The sequence below is a fragment of the Lithobates pipiens genome, unplaced genomic scaffold (assembly GCF_037356315.1).
Source record: "Lithobates pipiens isolate NorthernLeopardFrog02 unplaced genomic scaffold, aLitPip1_a1.2 Scaffold_25, whole genome shotgun sequence".
Lineage (NCBI taxonomy): Eukaryota > Metazoa > Chordata > Amphibia > Anura > Ranidae > Lithobates > Lithobates pipiens.
In genome coordinates this window covers 130,245,726-130,265,990 of record NW_027507787.1, presented here as the reverse complement: position 1 = coordinate 130,265,990, position 20,265 = coordinate 130,245,726, and the positions used below count along the sequence as shown (strand labels likewise).

Sequence of the window (20,265 nt, the reverse complement as noted above, 5' to 3'; positions counted from 1 at the left end):
CTGCTGGAAGGTGAACCTCTGGCCCAGTCTCAAGTCTTTTGCAGACTAAAGCCCCATACACACTATCAGTTTTTCTGCTGAGTTTTTCCTTCAGATTTACCAAAACTATATAATAATATGAGGTCCAAACCTTAGGAGTTTCAATTTGTATGCAATCAGGCAGGCCCGTGCCCGTGTTTTGGTAAACCTGAAGGAAAAACTCAGCAGAAAAACTGATAGTGTGTATGGGGCATTACAGGTTTTCTTCTAAGATTGCCCTGTATTGGGCTCCATCCATCTTCCCATCAACTCTGACCAGCTTCCCTATCCCTGCTGAAGAAAAGCATCCCCACAACATGCTGCCACCACCATGTTTCACGGTGGGGATGGTGTGTTCAGGGTGAAGTGCAGTGTTAGTCTTCCTCCACACATAGCGTTTTGCCGTTAGGTCAAAAAGTTCAATTCTGGTCTAATCTGATCAGAGCACCTTCTTCCACGTTTGCAGTGTCCTCCACATGGCTTCTTGCAAACGGGACTTCTTATGGCTTTCTGGATAGTTTTTTCTTGGTGGTGGATATGGTGGAGGAAGGGGAAAAATAGTTTTTGCTTTTGGGGGCAGTATCAAATACTCCTTACCCCTGCAGAATGGGTTGTATATAAAACATATTCCTGTCCCTGCATGGCACTCAGGATGCTCACAGTCTTTCACAATCCTTACAATGCTTCTGATTGGAAGAATATTTCCAGGGCAGCTGGCATGATTAGGGAGGCCACAAGGCTGGAAAGGAGAATATTTTTCTTAACCCAGCCACCTGACAGAAGCAGAAAACCCGCAAGGAAGCCTATGAGTAAAGAAGTGAATGGTTGGGGTAGGATGGGCAGCATAGCACGCTAGGTAACTGAAGATGTCAAAACTCAACAGATGCAAAGATTCAGCAGGCAAACAGGAAAGAATAGGTTGCCTGCAGTAAATAGCTGGATTTGGGGGTACAGTGACATGGTTATTTCAAATAAAAGAAAAAAAAATGCACAGGAAGTAAGGCAGGTCATAGATGGTGAGCTTTCCATGATTGCAGGAAAGAAAAAAAAAAAAAAAAAAATAGCTCAATTTGAGTGTTTTTTTTTTCTTCCAACCATGGAAAGCTCACCATCTATAGGCTTCTTTGCTTCCTGTGCAGTGCAATTGAACCCACTTATAGAGAAGCTTAGAGCCTATCCTCCTAGGTGATGAATGAATACCCATGGATGCCTTCAAATGCAGAGCCCTTGAAATGCAAATTTGTCCCCTCCCCAAGGCTGGCCATAGACCGTGTAATTTTCTTCCTGCAACCACAGTTTAAGGTCGATGGGGGAATCCCTCCTAGGGAGCTACTGTGTTCTCCTAGTATGGGGGCCTAGGAGGGGCCCCTGCCAGGAGAACACATGGATATTGTGAACAGCTATAGCTGCTGGTAATAATCACATGCCAAAAATCCAAAATGCTGGTTGTACCTAAACCGATCAATGGATTGACTTGGGTACATTCATCCTGCCCATAGACGGTTCAAATCTCAGATGTTCCCTGCTGAATTTGCCAAGATTTGAACCATCTATGACTGGCTTAAGTTATGTAGCTAGAGATGCTCTAAGACTTACACACTAAGTGCAGTTAGGATGGGTGCATATCTCCAAAATATGCCCCTTTCTAACCGTTGAGGCCACTAAGCAACTTATTCTTTTCCTTTTTATCGATCGCCTTGATTATTTCAACTCCCTCCTCATGGACCTACCTCTCAGTAAGCTATCCACTCTTCAGTCTATCATGAATGCCGCCTGCCAAACTCATCCACATTACCAACCGTTCAGTATCCGCCACTCATCTCTGCCAATCCCTCCACTGGCTTCCCATTGCCCAACGAATAAAATGCAAACCACTAACAATAACATACAAAGCCATTTACAATTCTCCCCTCTACTGCATCACTAATCATATCTCCAAATATCACCCAAACCGTCCTCTCCGCTCATCCCAAGACCTTCTGCTCTCTATCTACCTTGTCTCTTCCTCCCATGCTCATCTCCAGGACTTCTCCAGAGCCTCCCTCATACTCTGGAACTCACTACCTTATTCTGTCTGGCTATCTCCTACTCTGTGCACTTTTAGGCAATCCCAGCATGGCCTATACTGCCTCCAGCTACCAAATGAATATTCTACTCCCCTCATCAGTTCATCCCTCACAGTCCCTACTTTCTTTTCACACCAACCTCTCCCTCTTAGTTTGTGAGCTCGCAGGAGCAGGGCTCCTCTAACCCTCTTGTTCTGAATTGTCCTGTCGGTGTAGTGTCTCCCTACATTGTAAAGCGATGCTCAAACTATTGGCGCTATATAAATCCTGTATAACAGAATGCTATACACACACACACACACACACACACACACACACACACACACCAGGAAGTGTCCATCTGAGCACCATGGCCACTGTGGAATATGATTGAAGGCATGTGCAGGTTTCTCCTAATGCTGAGTACTCATTGTTATTATAATACAGGATTTATATAGTGCCAACAGTTTACGCAATGATTTACAACAAAAAAAAAAAAAAAAAAAAAAAATGAAGAAGAGGGGGGGGGGGGGGGAACAGTACAATTACAATACAGTTCAATATAGAAGGAATAGGAGGAGTAGGAGGGCCCTGCTCGTGGAGTAAATTAGCACAAAGTGCCTTGATCACTAACCAACACAATATCTCATGCAAGAAAAATATTAGGACTTAAAAAGGATGCAAGGGACACTCTGGCACAGTCTCAATAAAATAAGCAGTTTCTGGGTTATTTTTGTGTAAGAACTTACCAATACTTCACTATATATGTATTGCACATTTTAAGTCAAACGTTATTTCTATAGTATAACATAAAAAAACATAAGAAGCTTTGTTGAATTATTTCCCTAATAATCTAATCAGCTTGCCCGGTCATGCAACCAAAAATACATTATAATTTTATTAGACTACACATGGTTTACGTTCGGCTGGAGTGTGCATTTATAAGGTTTAAGCCTTCAACTAGTCTGTAAAGAGAAAAGTAAACAAGAGTTACTTAGCATTGTAGGGGAAGAAAACACAATACCTTCACACAAAATTCGATCAAAGCGGTGAAGTCCCATTTTTTGGAATATGTCAAATTATATTCCAAAATTGCTGCCTGCAAATAGAGAAGATACAAAAGTATTTAAATATTACGAATGAAATGTACACTTGCGCCATCTGCAGGTTTCTAGAACAACAGTGAAAGACAAAATTGGGCAGATTCATATTTTGCAATGCAGCAGCATACATTAAAATGTTCATTTTAAATGTGTGTTACTGCAAATGTATTAGTACATGCCCGATTCATTCTAAATGGCACCCTAATGCACGTATACAGTAAAGAAAAAAAGAATCATGCTATGTTATATAGTGCAGCTCAGAGGATGTGTTGTGGATTATGCATATCAACACAGCCACAGTAAAATCTTCTTTGAACGTTTACAAAATATAATATATTTATTGTTACAATAAAGATTTTATTAAAAAATTAAACATTATTAACAGGATGTAAAATGATGGATTTTCTAGTACGAAATACCTGCCTTGCCTTACGTTTTCTGACAGACTAATGAAGTTATTCTAAACTCAGGAAACCTCATCCTTCAAACACTCGGGAACCTAATCAGTTTAGGTGAAAAAACTTCTGCAGGTGTTTTGTTTCCAGACCGACCCTATTTTTTATCTATTACAGTATGTGTCTGTCGTGTTCCTAGATCAAGCCTCTCGACATTCTTGCTATGCTCCTGTAAACCTAGAAAGAATGGAGTGTGCCTAGGCATAGTCATGTGCGTAAAGAACTCTGTTGCTTCTCATTACATGTTCTGGACAGCAAGTGGTTATACCAGGATCATGGTTGCAGCTGTTTGTTTTTTTCCATCTGGCAATTGGCTGTCAGGTAAAAGCAATCTAGGCAGTTTCGCAACCATCTGATCACATTTACAGCACCTTGAACAGCCTTTTTTAACCAGGGTACCTTCAGGTTTCTTTAGGGGTCCCTTGGCAAAATCACAAATGGTTGCCTAAAAAGCTGTATAAAAGCCAGTGGTTGGATCACACCAACAACCAAAGATAACATCAGTTAATAAGGAGGCCATTGGGAAACTGTCCAGCATCCTTGTTTGGCCCTCTCCTGCCAGCAGGGGGGCCCATATTAGCGGAGTAAGGGACAAGACTGAGGGAAATAGAAACAATGAAATACTAGTCAGTACCAGTGTACAAAGATGTAATTTGCTTTGGAAGAATGAACCACCTCCAACGTTGGGTGTCCGTGTGTGGATGTTGCTGCATTATGTAAAACTATTAGTTTAGTTTGTTATATTTATAATTGAGTGCCTTGAGTTCGCACATCATTTTAAATGGAGAAAAGGTGGAGAAACACTAAGGCCTCTTTCACACGGGGCGGATCAGTAATGATCCGCCCCGTGAAGATCCGCTCGCTCAGCGGGGATCGCTCCGTTGTCCCCGCTGAGCCGGCTGCAGACAGGGCGGTCTCCGCACACTGTGCAGGGACCGCCCTGTCAGATCTCCGCTCTCCTCTATGGGGATCGGACGAGCACGGACCGTGTGTCCGTGTTTGTCCGATCCGCTCTGCAGACGGATAGAAAAATAGGATTTTCCTCCGTCTGCAGAATCGGACTGTTGCGGAGGCGCACGAAATCGGGTGTCTGCGGATGCTCATCCGCAGACACCCGCTATCCCATAGGAATTAATGTATGTCCGTATTTCATCCGCAAACGGATGGATGAAATACGGACATACCATCCGCATGTGTGAAAGGAGCCTAACTTGGAAGACCTCCTTTCGACCGCCACCTGTGGAGGTTACCAGGCTCTCCTGGACCATCGGGGAGCCTGTAACTGCGGTAAGCAGTCGAGACAGCTGTCCACAGATGGGATGAAGGAACATCAGTTCCCCCATCTTCTCTGTGACAAATGATTCTTGAAGCAACAAGGATTTTATCACTTCCAGTTTCAGAGCTGTAATTTCCTGGCTGTTAGCCAGGGAAACTGATGATCAAACACAATCTTTCTTGAAGAACAGGGGAGACGACATGGGTCCAATAGAGTACCTGTCACTGCCCAAAGCTATGACATGGGGGCTTGCTCTCCCCCTTGTAATAGCAATAAAATTATATTCGGGGGGAAAAAAAAAAATTAATAAAAATAATTGGAAAAAAAAAAAAAACTTTGACCTAGCCCCCATGCATACAATAGCAAATGCGCATGTAGGTCCAGCACACACAATCACAGTGTAAACTGATTGCACCACACATGTGAGGTATCCAGGGGTGGACTGACAACTCATAGGGCCCCGGGCACTAGGAGAAGATTATGGGGCCACACAATATACACATGCACAAACTGAAAATGTACTGGAGATGCGGGGCAGCTATAATCTTGGGATAAAAAAAAAAAAAAGCCACAGCTTTTATCATACTGTCAGTGTTTTATAGAGGCTGGCAACCCTGATGGGGCCCCTTAGTGGCATGGGGCCCTCGGGCAGTGCCAGAGGGCCCGAATGGTCAGTCCGCCCCTGGAGGTATCACTATCAGAATGAGGAGCAAGAATTCTAGGGTTGTAATTCACAATTAACTCTAAATTGATAACATGTAAAGGCTTTTAAAGTGTCACCTATTGGCAATTTTAGACTAGTTTGTCGCCATTTCACAGGTGTCTGCAGTTTTAAATCTGGACAGGATTAGTATCTTTTTACTTCACACAATCATCTTTTATATTTTTCTTGTTCAATATCTTTTTATATACAAGAGAACATACAAGAAAAATAAATAATGCAAAATGGGCAAAAGATGCCCGAAACATTGGTAAAGTGTAAAGTATGACAACCAGCCATAGACATACATATGGTTAAATCAAGGAGACACAAACATTACTGCGTGTGCATTGTATTTAAAAGAGAATGCTTCTTTCGTATTTGAAGTACTCATACTCACTAGGTAATAAAGCCAAGATTATAATGAAAGTTCTGGAAGCTACACTAATCAAATCAGTATTGTCAGCCCCCATATATCTAACTTCACAGTATTAAACATTAAAGTATAACTAAAAGCAACACTTTTTTTTAGTTTTGGATAGAATGGCGAGGGGTTAAAACACCTGTCAGATTTTATTGCTGTCTGTGCCCCTGTTAAGGAGATTCACCCCCCTCTATTTGTCCCGTTTACAAACATCAGTGAAAATAGGAAGAAAATCTCACGTTTTGGGTTGTCCCCAAAAAAGTAATAACCTTCCAATGGGGACACTAGTTCCGGTGACCTTCATTTTTAAGGACTTGCTCTCAATTTCTGGTTGGCTATTCTCTGCAATGGGATACAGATGGCGAAAATAAATCTGACAGGGGTTATAACTCCCTTACGCTATACAAAAAAAAAAAAAAAAAAGGAGAAGGAAGAAGTTTTGCCTATAGTTCTACTTTCAGTAGTGAAAAGTAAAAGCGGCAGCCCCATTCACACCTTCAGGTCATGTGGGTTTCTTATGTTGCTCTTCAAAGATGACTCAATTATTTTCCATCGGCTTCCTAGCGTCTTCCCACCATTCTGCAGAATTTGAAAAAAACAAAATTACTATATACATACTACTTTTTAAAAAAACTTAAAAAAAGGTAATTGGATTCCACAACTTCTCACATGGTCCTCTACTGGATACACATTGTTTTTTGAGCAGGGCATCTTCACGTGTATGTTGTCCCATGTGTCCACAAAGAAAGATGGATGGGGCATAGGCACCACATTGTCCTGCAACTCGTCAACCTGAAAAATAAAAATAAGGAAATAATTAGAAAAGCACAAAACAAACTTGCTTGCTTTGGCAGACAAGGGTGTTGAATGGCAGGAGCACCCCCACTGCTGGTCACTATTAACCCAAAGTATTGCTCTTTACCTTTATCAAATACCTCAATTAACATTACTAAATGTAACGACAAATCTCTCAAACGATGTAGGCTAGTATCTATTGTCAAAGTATTTCAGTAATGGATATTAGTTTTTAACTTCAGAAAACTGGAATGTATGTTTTTGATATGGGAGTTTTTGGCAATTCAGTGGACATAAATTCAGACATCATTCAAAATCCAGCCAAAGATGGCTTACCGTAGGGCAGTCTGTGTAGAAATATGGTATCTAAACAGGTGGTTAAAACCAAGCAAGAGATACCGTGTATCCAGTTTCATGTACAGGAGACTGAAAGTTGACAAAAATAAATAAATAAATCAACCAAGCTATAAAAGCAACTGACCCCCTTTACAAAACGCAATATAAAAACAGTGAATATTTATATATATATATATATATATATATATATATATATATATATATATATATATATATATATATATATACACATACATATATACATATACACACACACACAGTTTTTGCACAATTCTGGCTAAAACGATAATCATGAATTTTGTTTTTTGCCAAGAAGATCACAATTCTCTCACGATTCTCACGGCATAACATCATCTTTCACATTAAAACAAAATAAAAATTGTGGTAACTTTACTGTTTACTTTTTTTTGTTAGTTTTTTTCATTCATTGAAGTGTATTTTTTTTCCCCAAAAAATGTATTTGAAAGACTGCTGGGCAAATAGCGTGACATAAAATAATGCAGCAATTGCCATTTTATTCCCTAGGGTCTCCAATAAAAATAAAAAATAAAATAATGGGTTGGGGGTTCCAAGTAATTTTCTAGAAAAAATATTGCTTTTAACTTAAGAAACAAGTGTTAGAAAAAGATTTGGTCTTTAAGTAGTTAAACTTCCTGCATTTACAGAAGTCTTCCTTTGATCTAAGAAGGAATATTTAGTTACAATGTTTCATTTTAAAAACTTGGCAGACTGCTCGGATGTTTTCTTTTGACAGCTGAGTGAGCAGATAAGTCTCTTCACTTGTTATATGAAAGAATTGGCAAACTGCAATATAGAGATTGTCAGAGGGGTTGAATCGAGAGCAAGATTTTTTAATGATTAATTGTGCAGCTCAAAGAAATATATATATATATATATATATATATATAAAATGAGTAATGAATAATATATATATATATATATATATATATATATATATATATATATTATACACACACACACACACACACACACACAAAGCAAGAGCAGAGTTTCAGAAAAATCTGAATGATGGAATGGATATACTCCCCTGTACATACTGTGATAGAGAAACAGACCCAATTGAAAAATCTGAATGATGGAATGGATATACCCCCCTGTACATACTGTGATAGAGAAACAGACCCAATTGAGGCTGTCAGTCACCTGCTGTATTCTAAAGGGGGAGCAGGCTGTCTCCCAGGAGGCTGTGGAGTCAGACTATTATCCTTGACTCATTCAGATAGGGGGAATAGAATTCAGAGAGATATGACACTTGATGCTTTGGATTGGGGCTAAAAACACCCTATAGAGAGGATATGCTTTGCTCATTTTTCGAGGCAGAGATTTAGAACCACTGAGCAAAAAGACTATACTTACCTTACCTGCGTTCCACTGCTGCTAGAACTTAAATGTAAATCCCTTTGCAAACAAAATCAAAGTCACAGGGTTGACCATTTTCTTCTCACACTCATGTAAAGTGCTGCTCCCATGCAGGCACTTGCCAAGCACCATAAATGTCACTTGGGAGGAATGGGTGCGAGTCAAATGTTCTCTTATATTCAGTAATATCGGCTATTTCTCTTCATTGCCTAAAGTGAACAGAAACAGCAGAGCAATAAAGGAGATAAATATAAGCTGCAGGGATGAGCACCAGGTGAACCCATTGCTCTGTCTTCAATAGCCAATCCTATTTTACCAAGCCCAAACCTCAGAACACAAATTATAAGAATATAAACACCAGTTCTAAAAATACTTTTGCAAAAAAAAACAAATATGTAATAAAATATCTGGCAACCATTTATAAGGTCCTGAAAAATCTGTGCCAAAGTGAAATGATCCCCTCCCAAGACTCAGTAAAATGTTTGGTCCACTGGAAAAACAAACAGTTAAACTCTTACCCTTACGGTGATAGTGTGGTTAACAGAAGGCATCAATGGTGGTTGATAATTGTGACACACGGGCATTCTGTTCATCTCTTCCAGTGGCGTCCCCAGCCATGTTATGTCAGAGGATGAGCCTTGATTTTCTTTTCTGTTTTAAAGACAAATTAAAGCCGATAAAGAGCAGTCATAGACTTTAGTAGGCCTAATTTCACATGAACCGGATACCACATATGTAAATCTTTTCATGCGTTTAATAAATACTAACAGAATATCATCCTCACACAGATAAAAAATGGGTAGCACAGTAACTGGGCATACATTGTCTGAGCTTCAGTTCACCAGAGATTTAACGATCAAGCAAAGTACACAAAAACTTGTAAGGCTTAATAGTCATTTTTGCTAGGGATCAATTTCCTATTTCCATAGAAAAGGAAATAATCCCTTTAAAGTATTTTCATTCCATCTGAATATCAGCGAGGAATGTGCATGACCTGGATCACAATATCCAGATATCCTATTAGTTGCAAAAAAGTGCAGCGCTCCTTCAATAAAGTGCATAAATAAATATCTGAAAACAGTGTAAGAATCTATACTGTACATAAAATATATGTATATGCGTCCATCTTTAACCGCTTACCGACCAGTACCCGTGATTATACAGTGGCAGGTCGGCACGATCCAGCGAGCCGTCGTAGCTATACATCGGTTCCTTTAACCCCCCTAGCGGTATTCCAGAGTCTGGCTCGGGGTGGAAATTTTATACCAAAAAAAAGGTAACCCCGAGCCAGACTTGGGACCACATCGCTGAATCCAGGGAGAATTTACTTACCTTGTCCCCTGGATCCAGCGATGCCCCCCCCCCCCCACCCCCAACTGTACGAGCGAACCGTCCTCCACTCGATCTATCACGGAGCCGATCTCCGTTCCCTGTGAGTGTTGCAACGCACGGGGATGGAAAATGGCGCCAAATTCTAAAAGTGAAACACACACATTACATACAGTATAATGAAATCTTACAGATTACATTGCTGTATGTAATTTCACATCCCCTTTGTCCCTAGTGTTCTGCCCAGTGTCCTGCATGCAGTTTTATATTATAAAAACTGTTCTTTCTGCCTGGAAACTGGAGATTGTCCATACCAACCAAAACTGTCCTTTACATCAAAAGTGGTTTTAGACCAGCTAGAAAACAGCGATAATAAAATTGGAATCACTCGCAGAATTGAGGGATAGCGATTTGTGGGGAGATCCATCATCAAATATTGAAAAGGAATGACAGCGACAATTCTGCAACTGAGCAAATTTCAGTGTTTTGATTTGATTACATTATTAAATAATTTTTATTATTGTTATATTTGGTATAATTTATATTATAATTTAGGATTTCATTTTTCAAAAACGTCATCATACCCAGGATGTCTGCTAGACTCTGGTTTGGACAGATTTAAGTGAGTTATTCCTAAGAATTACAGGACTACAATATAAAACGCCAAATTTCCATGCAAAATAATTGTACCGCTTTCAGCACCAAAAATCTGAAATAATCATACTGTCAGGGAGGTTAAGTGGGACAGCAGGCACGCGCACACTGCACTCGTGGCCAACGGTCACAATGATCACCTGCCATGAGCGATCGCGGGCACGAGAGGCAGAACAGGGACATGTGTGTATGTAAATTTGTTTTTGTGTTCTAGTTGGCTCCGTCAAAAAACCGTCAAAATAATGAAATTCTGTTTAGCCAATCTTGTAGTGCAGACACCTCCACCAGTGAGCATAACAAAATCAAACACCTCTGCAGAATAGACTATGTGACAATTTTTTTGGTGACAGACCAAGGAGACATTTGGGACCCTTAAAGACCCTGCATTACATCCTTTCCCAGCCATGCTGGCCAGGGATGTCAAACATCACTTTACGGGTCAGGACCCAGGAGGGGATGAGGCTCAACCCCCAAGCGCCCCAACCCCCCCACACCCGGCAGCACTCGCTATTCTGGTACCTGGCGGGTGGGCACATTACTGTGGGGATGGCATAATAACTGCCAGAATGCTTCCACCTGATAGGCAGGAATCTGCTTGTCAGATTTACATACTTTTAATGTGTGTATCCTTTGTGCATTAACATATCTGTGCAGTAACAGCATGAAAAAAAACAAAATATACATCTGCACTTTGCCTTTCTACAGGAATTTCCTGTAATAGGACTGGTTACTGCTGGCAGCTTTCCTTGTACAAGTTGACTTCTTGTATCAGTTTCCCTGTAATATGTGGATCTGTTAGGTCCCTCTGAAAGCTCTGCACAAGCCATGTACACACGTCAGACAAACATGATGTCCCCCCATCACTAATTTTATAAGGTAATATCTGCACATTTGATGCACACAAAACAGATATACAACCTTTGCGGCTATTGAGGAATATATTTACATAAAAAGTTAAGGCCCATTTCACACGAGACGTGCCTGCTGACACCCCCCTGCCATCCGATAAGATCAGCTCAAAACAGACGGATGGCGATATGTTCGCCATCTGTCCGACAGATAAGATCGGATGGGATCAGATGAAAAATGGTCAGGTGGTTTCGTTTTGATCCGAACTCCCATAGAGTACAGCGGGGCTCTGACAGGTCCACCCCTGCGCAGTGAGCGGAGACAGACCTGTCATCTGCTGGATCCATGGAGCGATCGCCGACTGAGCTGGCGGTGTCCACAGAGTGGATCCACCCCATGTGAAAGGGGCCTTAGAGCTCAGAGTTTGCCTTTAAGCCTCTACAGACAGCGATTAACAGGAAATGTCTTTTGGCACAAATTGCAGTGTGTATGGACAGAAAGATGTGGTTACTAATAGTTAAAAGCCAACTACTAAAACAGATTCTGAAAAACAAGGCAGCAAAACTCTACTTGCATCTGGTTCTTCACGTATCAGATACCGCGCTCGATTAGGGGCCTAATATAAAAAGGTAGCTGCATTATGTTTAAAGCTAGTACGTAAAATCAATCTATATATCTATATCTCTATCTCTATACACATACATATACACATATATATAGGGCTGAAACGATTAATCGATATTATCGATAATGAAAATCGTTGTCAACGATTTTCATAATCGATTAGTTGGTCCGCACCATGTGATCCGCGGAGCGGGCCGCGGCCTTAGGAAAGACCGCGGCTTCGGCCTAGCTCCGGAGCTGGCGGCCATCTTGGTACACCCGGCGACGGCGAGCTGCGTGCTGACGTCACCCCCAACGCCGCGTTCAGCCTGTGTCAGCCCAAGTGAAGGAATTCTGGAGGAGTCACACTGGATGCCTTGCCTGCCCTCATTCAAAACTTTTATGCAGGTACCACTACATTTATTACCTAATCTAACCTAATAACTAACTACTATCTATTAGATAGGATTAGATAATAACTAACTACTATCTATGCCTTTCCACTTGCTTGGCAGCGCCACATTGTTGATTTAAATAAAAAAGGCACAGCACTATCTCCCCCCCCAATAAGATGCAGCTTATGACAAGCATAAAAACATGGCATATCACTGACGATTTGCGCCAATAGGCATCCCGGGACTCATCACGGCGGTCTGTTTGGAGGAACTTTGATCAGTGGTGAGCTTGGCACAAATCATCAGTGATATGCTGACTATGTTTTTATGCTGGTAATAAGCTGCATTTTATTGGGGGGGGGGGGGGAGAGATTGTTTATTTAAATAAAAGGTATAACACTATGTGGCTGTGGGGGGCGGGGATAGTGTTATTTTTTTCTTTGCTGATCCGAAAATTGATCCGATCCGTGACTCTGATGCGAGGAACGATCCGATCCGTGAGTTTTTTGATCCGTTGCACCCCTAGTCTGCACCTTCCCCCCCTGCCGGTCCGCTAGAATCCTGTGCATCCTCCTGTGTCCTACGCATGCACCACGTCCATGACCACGCAGCTACGCCTGCTTGCATTCTCCACCCAGCCTCTTGCACTCACATTTCAAATGTGTCTATTGGCCGACACCAAGCCTTTCCAACAATGAGAAAACCTCCTACGGAAGCTCAAATGCGAAAGCTTCCTGACGACGCTCAAATGCAAAACGCATAGGAGTTGTGGGAGACATACGGTCCTTGAATACAAGCCAGGAACAGGTCGGCCCAGTGGAGGGAGACCAACACCACCTGCGGAACATCAGTGGCTTGCCCGATTTTAGAACGGTTTCCTCATTGCTGGAAAGGCTTGGTGTCGGCCACACATTGAAATGTGAGTGCAATACGTTTTTTTTATTGATTTTTCCATTAAAGTTAAAACTGTTTTACACTATATTGGTTCCATTTAATTTTGTATGAATATATGGACGTTGAGGAATTGCTAACAGGAGGAACACGTTGTGGATTGGTTATCCGTTGAATGAACCGAAGGCTTACTGATTGGGCACATCTGGTGAGGGTGGCACAGTTTTGGTTATTTTAGTTGACACAAGTGGACTTTTGTTTAGAAGATGATCGTGATTAAGACGGCACAGTTGGAGCAATCGAATTAAAATATCGCACAATAAGGACGCTATATTTTTTTGCAATTATAAATTAATGTCTTGTGTATATATTTTGGATAATATGGGGGCACAGTGATTATTTAGTGAATATAAGTATTAAGCATACGCTATTGAGAAGGGGGTAGTATAAATAGTGAGTGGGAGGCGCAATCCCCTAAAGATATATAAAAAATCCCATAGTTTGTAGACACTAGAACATTTGCGCAAACCATATAATATAAAATGTACGCTTTTTGGGATTTTTTTTTACCAATAACTTCATAGCAGAATACATATTGGCCCAAATAGATGAAGAAATTAGATTTTTTACATTTTTTTATTCTTTTATTAGATGTGTTTTACATCACGGATTTGGTGGCCAGATTACTGAGAGGGGCTGAGGGTGACCCAGCTGTCATAGCGCACGTTGGCACCAATGACAAAGTCAGAGGCAGATGGGGTGTCCTAAAGATAGATTTTAGGGACTTGGGAGCTAAATTGAGGTAAAGGACCTCCAAGGTAGTATTCTCAGGAATACTACTGGTACATTGTGCCACACCAGAAAGGCAGAGGGAGATAAGGGAAGTAAACAAGTGGCTGAAGAGCTGGTTTAGTAAGAGGGGTTTGGGTTCCTGGAGGACTGGGACGACTTCTCAGTCGATAACCGGTACTGTAAAAGAAACGGACTGCACCTAAATGAGAAAGGTGGAGATTGGCTGGGAATGAAGATGGACAAAAAGTTAGAAGGGTTTTTAACCACTTGCCGACCGCCGAACGACGATGTACGTCCATTTTTTCTAGAGGGATATCTCGGTAACGGCAGCAGCTGCTGCCACAACCGAGATATCCATCTCTTCAGGCGGCGGTCGGCTGTACGATAACGGTGGTCTCCGCGGCGGATTCGCCGCGAGATCACCGCTATCGGCGGCGGGAGAGGTGCCACCTCCCCTCCCGCCGCTTACCGGAGCCGTCGGTAGCGGCGGAGGCGATCGGGTCCTTCCGTCTGCTGGGCACAGAGACAAGTGAGGCTAAGATGGCCCCCACTCGTCTCTATACCATAGGAGGGCGGAAGCGACGTCAAAACGTCACTTCTGCCCATACCTCTTAAAGGTATATATTTTTTTTTTTTTTTTTGCATTTTAGCCCAAATATGAGATCTGAGGACCTTTTGACCCCAGATCTCATATTTAAGAGGACCTGTCATGCTTTTTTCTATTACAAGGGATGTTTACATTCCGTGTAATAGGAATAAAAGTGATCCATTTTATTTTTTATTTTTAAAAAGTGTAAAAATAAATAAAATAAATAAGAAAAAAAAAATAAAAAATTTTTAAAAACACCCCGTTACGACGAGCTTGCGCACAGAAGCGAGCGCATACGTGAGTAGCGCCCGCATATGAAAACGGTAGTCAAACCACATATGTGAGGTATCGCCGCGATCGGTAGAGCGAGAGCAATAATTCTAGCCCTAGACCTCCTCTGTAACGCAAAAAATGCAACCTGTAGAATTTTTTAAATGTCGCTTATGGAGATTTTTGAGGCTAAAAGTTTGACGCCATTCCACGAGCGGGCGCAATTTTGAAGCGTGACATGTTGGGTATCAATTTACTCGGCATACCATTATCTTTCACAGTATAAAAAAAAATTGGGCTTATTTTTTTTATTCAAAAAAGTGAATTTTTTCCAAAAAAAGTGCGCTTCTAAGACCGCTGCGCAAATACGGTGTGAAAAAAAGTATTTCAATGACCGCCATTTTATTCTCTAGGGTGTTAGAAAAAAAACAATATAAAATGTTTGGGGGTTCTAAGTAATTTTCTAGCAAAAAAAACTGTTTTAAACATGGAAACACCAAGTCCGAAAAAGAGGCCTGGTCCTTAAGTGGTTAAACTAGGCAATGGGGGGGGGGGGGGGGGGGGATGGGTCCAGAGGTAGAGATAGTCAGGACGGAACATATTCCAGAGGGTAGGTACTGGGGCCATTAGTGGTAAGTTGACCAAAGCACATAAATCTAAGGCAAGTACAGTATCAAATCCTAGTTGCAATCTCAGAACACCCAATAAGAGGCAACCGGTCTAAACTACGTGGCATGTTCACCAATGCCAGGAGCCTGGCGGACAAGATGGGTGAACTAGAGATACTATTGTACGAAGAGGATTTGGATTTTGTAGGAATTTCAGAGACCTGGTTCAACAGCTCTCATAATTGTCTGGCAACCATTCAAGGGTATACCCTTTATCGTAAGGATAGAGAGGGTAAAATAGGGGGAGGAGTATGCCTATATATCAAGAATAATGTACAGGTGAATGTGAGAGATGACATTACTAAAGGGGGCTAGGGAGGGAGGTGGAATCCTTATGGGTAAAGCTCCAAAAGGGATGAAGCTAAGGGGAAAATACTGGGAGTATGCTATAGACCCCCTAACCTGAGGGAGGAAGGGGAGAAAGACCTCCTATCACAATTTGGATTAGCAGCAAGGATGGGAAGTGTTATCTTAATGGGGGATTTTAATTAACCAGACATAGATTGGGTGGAGGGAACCACGCATTCATCTAAGGCTCGCCAGTTCCTAGATCTACATTGAAATCATATCCCCTCTCAAGCATCGCTTCTCCAGAGAGAAAAAAGTTCAGTGCTCGCAACCTTTCCTCATAACGAATATCCTCCAGACCCTTCATTAGTTTTGTTGCCCTTTTCTGCACTCTCTCCAGTTCCAGCATAACCTTCTTGAGGACTGGTGCCCAGAACTGGACAGCATACTCTAGGTGCGGCGGGAGTAGGGTGGGAGAATTATTATTTTATCTCTGGAGTTAATATCCCTTTTAATGCATGCTAAAATTCTGTGGGCTTTGCTTGCAGCAGCTTGCCATTTAATTGGGGGGGGGGGGGTATTCCCTTCCCCCCAATCAGTTCTCCTCCCTGAGCTCTGAATCAAACCTCTTCACATGCTCTCTTTTCCCTGGATGCCGTAGCTTTGCGCTCAGCATTTGAGAGCTCACACCTGTGATGGTGGAGGTGACCAGTAATGAATAGGCCTAACATAGCAACGTCTTGGTAGTATTCCAGTCAGGCTCCAGGAGGTATGCAACAGACCTACACCTATAGCAGCAAGGGAATTCAAGTCAGAGCTGCACAGTTTGTTTTTATCTATAGATGTGTGAGTGTAAAGTGGCTGCATGCACAGGCAGACAAGGTCAAAGCAGAATAAGAAACTTACTGCCCACTTCAAGTACTTGATCTATGCTGTTTTCAGGCCATATGTTGGCCTATTCTTGGCAGAGCAAAGTCTCAAAGGCCCTCTGAACCATCTCCACAAATTTTATATCAGATGCTGCCAAGTCCGATTTAAACTAACAAGGTTCCACTGAGACATCCGCAAGGGTTTGGAGCCAGGAAAATTCTATTTGCAGAAATAACACCACCAGTGTACATGCAGTTACATCTAACTAACCACGTCTACTTTGGTGTACACGTCATGACATTTCATTCTGAAAGCAGTAAGTTTGGGTATCTCGACTTGTAGCACACAAAAAAAAAAAAAAGATGTACCGGATACCTTTTAGTGGCCAAGAATATTTTAAAATACAAGCATTTGGAAATCTAAAAGATCCTTCTTAGGTTATCATGGTTGTGCAGATACTAAGCATTGGCAGGAGTAATGGTACTTGTCCAAAAACACCGCTACCTGAAACAGATCATTTCAGACTTTTTCAGCTGTCAGCAGGATTCCCCAACTGACAGATAAAAAAAAAAAAAAAAGAATTAAGAAAAGAAAGAAAGAAAAAGCCGCCAATTATCGGTTGTTAAGGAGCGGGGCTACTGCGTGCTTAACAGCCATCAGTGGTTCCCCTATTAATAGCTGAAGTGTTAAAAAGTCCGGCAATTGGAGTTGTTAAAAAAAGTAAAAAAATAAATAAATAAAAAAGCAGCCATTAACCACTTGCTTACTGGGCACTTAAACACCCTTCCTGCCCAGGCCAATTTTCAGCTTTCGGTGCTCTCACAATTTGAATGACAATTACTCATGCAACACTGTACCCAAATTAATTTTTTGTCCTTTTTTTCACACAAATAGAGCTTTTTGGTGGTATTTGATCACCTCTGGGGTTTTTATTTTTTGCGCTATAAATGAAAAAAGACCGAAAATTTTGAAAAAAAACGCATATTTCTTTGTTTCTGTGACAGAATTATGCAAATTATTGATTTTTCTTCATAAATTTTGGTCACAATTTATACTGCTACATATCTTTGGTAAAAATAACCCAAATTAGTGGATATTATTTGGTCTTTGTAAAAGTTAGAGAGTCTACAAAGTGTGGTGCGAATCGCACAAAATTGATCACATCTGATGTACTGGTGGCCTATCTCGCTTCTTGTGACCCGAACAAGTCAGGAAAGTACAAATACCCCCCAAATGACCCCTTTTTTGGAAAGTAGACATTCCAAGGTATTTAGTAAGAGGCATAGTGAGCTTTTTGATGTTGTCATTTTTTTCCCACAATTCTTTGCAAAATTAAGATTTTTCATTTTTTTTTTCTCCACAAAATTGTCATTGTAATAGGTTATTTCTCTCACGTGGCATGTTTATACCACAAATGACACCCCCCAAAAAATTCTGCTACTCCTGAGTATTACAATACCACATGTGTGGGACTTTTTCACAGCCTGGCCACATAGAGAGGCCCAACATGCAGGTAGCGCCATCATGTGTTCTAGGAACATAAATTACACATCTAACTTGTTGACTATTTATTACACTTTTGAAGCACCAGGACAATGACACGTGACACTGATGACAGATGGCACTGATACGTGGCAATGATGACACTTATACGTGGCACTGATGACAGGTGGCACTGATGACAGATGGCACTAATATGTGGCACTGATGACAGATGGCACTAATATGTGGCACTGATGACACGTGGCACTAATACGTGGCACCGATGACAGATGGCACTAATACATGGCACCGATGACGCGTGACACTGATGACAGATGGCACTGATAAGTGACACTGATGACAGATGGCACTGATAAGCGGCATTGATGACACGTGACACTGACAACAGATGGCACGTGACACTGACAGGTGGCACTGATGACAGATGGCACTAATACATGGCACTGATGACAGATGGCACTGACGACAGGTGGCACTGGGGGCGGATGGCACAGCTGGGGGAGGATGGCACTTTTTATTTTATTTTTTTACTTTTTTTTTTACTAGAGGCAGAACGGCTGCCGCTGCAGCCGTTCATCTCTCCCCTCTCACACTGTCTGTGCGAGGAGGGAGAGCGGCGCTGAGAGATGATCTCATATGTTTACATATGAGATCATCTCCCATTGGACACGCCGATCACGCTGTAAACGGCCGCTGTGATTGGCCGTTTACAGCGATCTGTGTTTGCCTGTCCCCGGGGGACATGGCGAACACAGAACTTCCGCGATGCGCGCCCGCGGCGGCGCGCATTGCGGAAGTAAACATCAGGACGTCCAGGGACGACCACCCGGACGAACGCGCCTGCTCTACGGCCGTCATTCGGCTATAGGGCGGGTGCGAGGTGGTTAAAAACGTTGCTGAGCTGCTGAAAAACAAAGATAAAAAGAAATTATTTTTTTTATCTTTCGGTTTCTTCATCTACAGATAAAAAGGTTAGAACTTCATTAAAGCGGAGTTCCACACATTTTTTATTTTTTGCTAATCCATTTTTCTACACTGTATTAAATATTTTAATGAGTGTGGTTAATAAATTAGCCATTCAATTCCTAGATTTTTTTTTTTATCTACTCACGTTGGTTTTCTTTGCAGAGCACTTCAATGTTCACTGTGGACATGTGAAGCCCACGAGAAGTCTTTTCTGAGATATGGTGCTGCTAGCTACCCAGCATGAACTTCCCGATCTTGCGTATGCGCAGTATACACAGGTCGTAGCGCAGGAAGATTGACTTGTTGCCATAACAAAGGGCGGCGATGGAGGAAGTGCCACCCCATTGTTATGACTACAAAAATAATCTATGCCTGTTGTCTCCTAAGACTGATGAAACGCATCAAATAAAACTTGCTTCCTCTGTGGAGGAGGAAGTGAGAATTGATTAGAGAGTTACAAAGGTAAGTGATGCCGTAAAAAAATATATATGCCAAATTGCAGTTACTGAACGCATTACTGCTGGATGGTGTGGAATTCGAAATGGGGGTGGAACTCCACTTTAAAGCGGTAGTAAACCCGCAAATTTATTTATTTATTTTTTTAAACCTGCAAAGCAAAAGGCATAATGAGCTAGTATGCACCGCATACTAGCTCATTATGAAATACTTACCTTAGAACGAGGCCCCCACATCTGGCCCGATCCACGCCGAGGGAGCTGACATGCTCCCTCGGCGTCTCTTCCGGGTATCGCGGCTCCGGCGCTGTGAGTGGCCGGAGCCGCGATATCATCACTCCCGCGCATGCGCGCGGGAGATTTCAGTCCGGCCGGACGAGCGCTGCCGGATTTTCACGGCGAGAACCCCCTTGTGCGCATGCGCCGCTGCAGTCAGCGGCGCATACCGAGGGGAATATCTCCTAAACCGTACAGGTTTAGGAGATATTTTTTTTTTACCTACAGGTAAGCCTTATTATAGGCTTTCCTGTAGGTAAAAGTTAAAAAATTTACCATACAACCACTTTAAGTCAGTTTAAAATAACCGGTCA

The 20,265-nt window shown here is 41.9% G+C and overlaps 1 protein-coding gene across 5 annotated transcripts in view; it reads right to left on the bottom strand.

Moving 5' to 3' along the window:
* The window catches only part of PARG (poly(ADP-ribose) glycohydrolase), a 175,052-nt gene that overhangs the window by 114,392 nt on the left and 40,395 nt on the right, over positions 1–20,265 (bottom strand). For all 5 annotated transcript variants that reach the window (XM_077454874.1, XM_077454878.1, XM_077454875.1 and 2 more), the window contains 4 exons: positions 9,072–9,204; positions 6,691–6,813; positions 6,517–6,600; positions 3,088–3,162 (listed from right to left, as the gene is read on the bottom strand). In XM_077454874.1, coding sequence (XP_077311000.1) covers positions 3,088–3,162; positions 6,517–6,600; positions 6,691–6,813; positions 9,072–9,204 — 415 coding nt within the window. The remainder of the gene's footprint in view (positions 1–3,087; positions 3,163–6,516; positions 6,601–6,690; positions 6,814–9,071; positions 9,205–20,265) is intronic.